The sequence below is a fragment of the Oncorhynchus masou genome, unplaced genomic scaffold (genome assembly GCF_036934945.1).
Source record: "Oncorhynchus masou masou isolate Uvic2021 unplaced genomic scaffold, UVic_Omas_1.1 unplaced_scaffold_8912, whole genome shotgun sequence".
In the NCBI taxonomy this organism is placed as follows: domain Eukaryota; kingdom Metazoa; phylum Chordata; class Actinopteri; order Salmoniformes; family Salmonidae; genus Oncorhynchus; species Oncorhynchus masou.
In genome coordinates this window covers 4,646-11,643 of record NW_027015380.1, presented here as the reverse complement: position 1 = coordinate 11,643, position 6,998 = coordinate 4,646, and the positions used below count along the sequence as shown (strand labels likewise).

The 6,998-nt window shown below is 49.6% G+C and overlaps 1 protein-coding gene across 2 annotated transcripts; it reads left to right on the top strand.

Annotated features, from left to right (window-relative positions):
• Nucleotides 1-54: 54 nt before the first annotated feature.
• On the top strand, nucleotides 55-3,055 carry LOC135538019 (annexin A5-like). Of its 2 annotated transcripts, none has more exons than XM_064964010.1 (4): nucleotides 55-197; nucleotides 365-423; nucleotides 536-658; nucleotides 2,980-3,055. In XM_064964010.1, the coding sequence occupies exons 1-4, from the start codon at nucleotides 161-163 to the stop codon at nucleotides 3,037-3,039; spliced, it is 279 nt and encodes a 92-aa protein (XP_064820082.1). In that variant the 5' UTR covers nucleotides 55-160; the 3' UTR covers nucleotides 3,040-3,055. The 2 variants fall into 2 exon arrangements, with proteins under 2 accessions (XP_064820082.1, XP_064820081.1); XM_064964009.1 differs by having other exon boundaries at nucleotides 536-673.
• Nucleotides 3,056-6,998: the final 3,943 nt, after the last annotated feature.

The window sequence follows — 6,998 nt, the reverse complement described above, 5'->3', positions numbered from 1 at the left end:
CATGTAATATTCGATAGACACATTATTGGACATACAATCCTCGATGTCTGGCTTTTACAATCGATGATTGACATGTAATTTTGATTTTTTTTCTCTCTCAGTGTTCCAAGAGTTTGTTCGGTGCAGCAATAAGGACATTGAACAGATCATCAAGAATGAGATGTCTGGAGACGTGAAACAGGCCATGTATGGCATAGGTAATAAGGCATTTTAATTGGATGGCTTCTTTAGTTTGACCCTTGACTCCAGAGTGGAGTATAGGCCATTGAGGCTGTTGATTAAAATTACATTTTACACGTTTGGCTATTGTAATATTTATTTATTTTTTGTTGTTTTTGACCTATCATATCTCTCTTCGCTGCAGTTCGCAGTGTGAAGAACCAGCCTCATTACATTGCAGAGTGCCTGTACAAAGCCATGAAGGTTGGTCTATTTCTGATGCTTTTACAAATGGGATTTTTTTTGTGTGTGTGGGGGGGATTTTATATATTTTTGATCAGTGTATATGTGTATAAACATCTCTGTTCTTCTGCAGTGTATTGGCACAGACGACAGGGCTCTGATCCGCATCATGGTCTCACGCAGTGAAGTCGACCTTTTCAATATCCGCAAAGAGTTCAAGGAGACTCACGACTGTTCTCTCCATGAATTCATCCAGGTAGAAACCATGGTTGTAAGTTTTCATATTTTACATGTCGAGTGACACACTACTACTGTCTACTGCACTTTGCATGTCCCTTTACATGCCCCTGTACCCTCGGTGTGTGTGTGTGTGTGTGTTCTGTGTTCTGTTGCACTAACTGTGCCGCTACACATCCTATTTCCGTTCGAGACGGGTGGAACGGGGAACGGTGCTCTATAGCTTCCTGTGTCGGGCGGAGCTTGTGGGGCTGCGGCTGCCATACAGCTGTTTAGGAATTTCCCTGACTTCCTCTCTGTAGGCCGACACCCGTGATTGGCTGGAAGATGTCGAGGCAGGAAGTGCCCAACAACAGGTCTATACTGACTCTCACATGTAAAAGACCAGGGTTGTGCATTGAATGGCACCCTGTTCCTCTACGGGCCCGGGTTGAAAGTAGTGCACTATATAGAACCTAGAGTAGGGTTCCATTTGGGACATATTCACCAGTACTAACTTCTGCAGGTGAGGGTGACCTTTAAATAATGTCAATGATATCATCAATGTACCAGAGGAGGATATAAGAGCTATAATGGAATGGTTGGGGATTGATATACTGATTGGTTGAAAGAGTCGTGAAGTCACGTGCTGTAAATACAGATTTTGAACTTAGATTCTGACATGTTATAACTTCTTTGATTTCTATAAATGTCTGTCCACTAACCCTGTGTGTCTGTCCACTAACCCTGTGTGTCTGTCCACTAACCCTGTGTGTCTGTCCACTAACCCTGTGTGTCTGTCCACTAACCCTGTGTGTCTGTCCACTAACCCTGTGTGTCTCTGTGATGTACTGTGTGTGTCTCTGTGATGTACTGTGTGTGTCTGTGTGATGTACTGTGTGTGTCTCTGTGATGTACTGCGTGTGTCTCTGTGATGTACTGTGTGTATCTCTGTGATGTACTGTGTGTATCTCTGTGATGTACTGTGTGTATCTCTGTGATGTACTGTGTGTATCTCTGTGATGTACTGCGTGTGTCTCTGTGATGTACTGTGTGTATCTCTGTGATGTACTGTGTGTATCTCTGTGATGTACTGTGTGTATCTCTGTGATGTACTGTGTGTATCTGTGATGTACTGTGTGTATCTCTGTGATGTACTGTGTGTCTGTGTGATGTACTGTGTGTCTGTGTGATGTACTGTGTGTCTGTGTGATGTACTGTGTGTTAATGTGTCTGTGTGACATTATTGAGTTGACGATGCTTTTACTGTGGGAGCTGTTCATATACCTAACTGATTACCCCGCTCTGAATAACTTAGAACATTTATATAGCTATATAATATATGATAGAATTAACCAATAAGGCCTGAGGGGTGTGGTATATGGCTAATATACCACGGCCAAGGGCTGTTCTTAGAAACGACGCAACGCGGAGTACCTGCATACAGCTCTTAGCCGTGGTATATTGGCCAATATACCACACCCCCCAGAGGTGCCTTATTGCTGTTATAAACTGTTTACCAATGTAATTATAAGAGTAAAAACAAGCCAGTTTATATCACATATTATATAACTTAGATTATGACCTGGGTGGTTCGAGCCCTGAATGCTGATTGGCTGACAGCCGTGGTATATCAGACCGTATACCACGTGCTCTGTCGGGTCTAAGAACAGCCTTTAGCCGTGGTATATTGGCCATATACCACACCCCTCAGACCTTATTGGTTAATTATATAATATAGTATATAATAACATATACTGTATAAACACTCAGTAAAAGAGACCCTAAATACTCCTTCCTCTCCTGTATGCAGCACCAGCTGTGCCACCAGAGACTCTGGGTTCGCGCCCAGGCTCTGTCGTAACCGGCTGCGCACTGGGAGGTCCGTGGGGCGACGCACAATTGGCCTAGCGTCGTCCGGGTTAGGGAGGGCTTGGTCGGTAGGGATGTCCTTGTCTCATCGCGCACCAGCGACTCCTGTGGCGGGACGGGCGCAGTGCGCGCTAACCAAGGTAGCCAGGTGCACGGTGTTTCCTCTGACACATTGGTGCGGCTGGCTTCCGGGGTTGGATGAGCGCTGTGTTAAGAAGCAGTGCGGCTGGTTGGGTTGTGTATCGGAGGACGCATGACTTTCAACCTTCGTCTCTCCCGAGCTCCGTACGTGGAGTTGTAGCTGATGAGAGAAGATAGTAGCTACTAAACAATTGATACTCACGAAATTGGGAGAAAGAGTCAAATTCAAACAAAAACAACAAACAAAAAAACATTTGTATGCATCCCAAATGGTCCCCTATTATTATATATTGCCATTTGGGACGGTGTCTGTTTTAGTAAGTTCTAAAAGCTGCTGCTTCCTCTCAGGGTGATACCACAGGGGACTACCGTAAGACCCTGCTGATGCTGTGTGGAGGACAAGACTAGAACCAGAACCACCCAGGGTTTCCCAGAAGGCTCTAGAACACTCTAGAACCAGAACCACCCAGCAGGCTTCCAGGAAGGCTCCAGAACACCAGTGGAGCTTCTGGAAAACTCTAGAACACCAACTGAAGCTGTCACTACCGTCAACTGTGCTGTGTATACATCCCATTGAACCCAGTGGGGATAGTCAGTCTGCTCTGTTTATCCCTCACCGCCTGCCACTCCTCTGCCAAAGTGACCTATGACCTCAACAGCCTCCCCACAGAGTCTCTGTTCCTTTCTTCTTTCCTAGCCAAGTAAACACAGATCTAAATTGGTTCAAGTGATGTTCATAACTGCTATGCTTACACCTATCCATAACTAATGATGCATTTTTAAAGTATTGGAACATTGGAGCTCTTCCACCTCTGTGTCAGACAGCTCACTTCTGTGTCAGACAGCTGTCACCTCTGTGTCAGATAGCTGTCACAGACAGCTGTCACCTCTGTGTCAGACAGCTACCTCTGTGTCAGATAGCTGTCACTTCTGTGTCAGTCTTTTTAATGTCAAATATTTTTTTTTCATTTTTTTTCAGAACCCTGTAGTGTTAGTGGTATTTAACATTGAAAGTGAGAGATAGGAAACTGCTTGGCTATGTGTCTATCAACCTATTGAGGGCTTGAAGTGTTTTGTATGGCGATCTACAATGCAATAGGTCAATAGGTCATCCATCCAATGAATACTGTATGGTTTTAGGAACGTTACATTGTGTCCTGATAATAAAAGGAATGTGTCGAGTATTCTGTATTCTGTTGGCATTGCTTTTTTGAAGACAGATTTGAATGATAAGATATGACCATATTGGTATAAATGCACACGATTTTGGAAACTGCATTGAATAAATTTTCAACGAAATTGCTCGTAGGTCCACATTTCTGTGTAATATGCACCAATGAACCGGGGTAATGACTCATTTGGACTGAGATCGTGTTACGGTAATGCCCTGTGTTGATTTCCTCTGACAGTGCTGCAGATACTGCAGGATCAGGGTGAAGGCCGTGTCAACATCTCTACTTACCAGAATGGCACCGTAACCCTTTATACAGTGCACTGCTTTTGACCACAAACCTATGGGCCCTTGGTCAAAGTAGTGCACTATATAGGGAATAGGGTGCACTAAAAGTATATATATATAGGGAATAGGGTGCCATTGGGCCCTGGTCAAAAGTAGTGCACTATATATAGGGAATAGGGTGCCATTGGGCCCTGGTTAAAAGCTGTACACTATATAGGGAATAGGGTGCCATTGGGCCCTGGTCAAAAGCAGTGTACTATATAGGGAATAGGGTGCCATTGGGCCCTGGTCAAAAAGCAGTGCACTATATAGGGAATAGAATGCTATTTGGACCTTGTCAGTGGTTCACTATGTTTAGCTACCTGGGTAGCTTCTGGGTACCGTTCAGTGATTAAATATTGATATTGGCAGAGGGACACTGGGCAGAGATATAGAATCAGGAAACTCCTGGTTACATCCTGAATGGCTCCCTATTCTAGTGCTATGGCACATAGTGCACTACTTTTAACCAGAGCCCTATGGCACCCTATTCCCTACACATAGTGCACTACTTTTACCCAGAGCCCTATGGCACTTATTCCCTACATAGTGCACTACTTTTAACCAGAGCCCTATGGCAACCTATTCCCTACACATAGTGCACTACTTTTAACCAGAGCCCTATGGGTCCAGGCCAAAAGTAGTACACTATTTAGGGAATAGCAAATGGTACTCTATTCGGAATAGGCTACTACTTTGATACGGCACTCACTACTACCTCTCCCACTCTCTACCTCTCCCACTCTCTGCCTACTCTCTGCCTCTCCCACTCTCTACCTCTCCCACTCTCTGCCTCTCCCACTCTCTACCTCTCCCACTCTCTGCCTCTCCCACTCTCTGCCTCTCCCACTCTCTACCTGCCCACTCTCCCACTCTCTGCCTCTCCCACTCTCTGCCTCCCCACTCGCTGCCTCTCCCACTCTCTACCTCTCCCACTCTCTGCCTCTCCCACTCTCTGCCTCTCCCTCGATACCTCTCCCACTCTACCTCTTCCCACTCTCTGCCTCTCCCACTCTCTGCCTCTCCCACTCTCTGCCTCTCCCACTCTCTGCCTCTCCCACTCTCTACCTCTCCCACTCTCTGCCTCTCCCACTCTCTGCCTCTCCCACTCGCTGCCTCTCCCACTTGCTGCCTCTCCCACTCTCTACCTCTCCCACTCTCTGCCTCTCCCACTCTCTGCCTCTCCCACTCTCTGCCTCTCTCACTCTCTGCCTCTCCCACTCTCTGCCTCTCCCACTCGCTACCTCTCCCACTCTCTACCTCTCCCACTGCTACCTCCTCCCACTCTCTGCCTCTCCCACTCTCTGCCCTCCCACTCGCTGCGTCTCTCCCACTCTCTGCCTCTCACTTACCTCCCACTCGCCGCCCCTCCCACTCGCTGCCCTCCCACTCTCTGCCTCTTCACTCTCTACCTCTCCCACCGCTACCTCCCACTCTCTGCCCTCCCACTCTCTGCCTCTCCCACTCGCTGCCTCTCCCACTCTCTGCCTCTCACTCTCTACCTCTCCCACTCCGCTACCTCTCCCACTCTCTGCCTCTCCCACTCTCTGCCTCTCCCACTCTCTGCCTCTCTCACTCTCTACCTCTCCCACTTGCTGCCTCTCCCACTCTCTACCTCTCCCACTCTCTGCCTCTCTCACTCTCTGCCTCTCCCACTCTCTACCTCTCCCACTCTCTGCCTCTCCCACTCTCTGCCTCTCCCACTCTCTGCCTCTCCCACTCTCTGCCTCTCTCACTCTCTACCTCTCCCACTCTCTACCTCTCCCACTCTCTACCTCTCCCACTCTCTGCCTCTCCCACTCTCTGCCTCTCTCACTCTCTGCCTCTCCCACTCTCTGCCTCTCCCACTCTCTACCTCTCCCACTCTCTGCCTCTCCCACTCTCTACCTCTCCCACTCTCTACCTCTCCCACTCTCTGCCTCCCCACTCTCTACCTCTCCCACTCTCTGCCTCTCCCACTCTCTGCCTCCCCACTCTCTTCCTCTCCCACTCTCTGCCTCTCCCACTCTCTGCCTCTCCCACTCTCTGCCTCTCCCACTCTCTACCTCTCCCACTCGCTGCCTCTCCCACTCTCTGCCTCTCCCACTCTCTGCCTCTCCCACTCTCTGCCTCTCCCACTCGCTGCCTCTCCCACTCGCTGCCTCTCCCACTCTCTACCTCTCCCACTCGCTGCCTCTCCCACTCTCTGCCTCTCCCACTCTCTGCCTCTCCCACTCTCTACCTCTCCCACTCTCTGCCTCTCCCACTCTCTACCTCTCCCACTCTCTGCCTCTCCCACTCGCTGCCTCTCCCACTCTCTACCTCTCCCACTCTCTGCCTCTCCCACTCTCTACCTCTCCCACTCTCTGCCTCTCCCACTCTCTGCCTCTCCCACTCTCTGCCTCTCCCACTCTCTACCTCTCCCACTCTCTGCCTCTCCCACTCTCTGCCTCTCCCACTCTCTGCCTCTCCCACTCTCTGCCTCTCCCACTCTCTGCCTCTCCCACTCGCTACCTCTCCCACTCGCTACCTCTCCCACTCTCTACCTCTCCCACTCTCTGCCTCTCCCACTCGCTACCTCTCCCACTCTCTGCCTCTCTCACTCTCTACCTCTCCCACTCGCTGCCTCTCCCACTCTCTACCTCTCCCACTCTCTGCCTCTCCCACTCTCTGCCTCTCCCACTCGCTGCCTCTCCCACTCTCTTCCTCTCCCACTCTCTGCCTCTCCCACTCGCTGCCTCTCCCACTCTCTGCCTCTCTCACTCTCTACCTCTCCCACTCGCTACCTCTCCCACTCTCTACCTCTCCCACTCTCTGCCTCTCCCACTCGCTGCCTCTCCCACTCGCTACCTCTCCCACTCTGCCTCTCCCACTCTCTGCCTCTCCCACT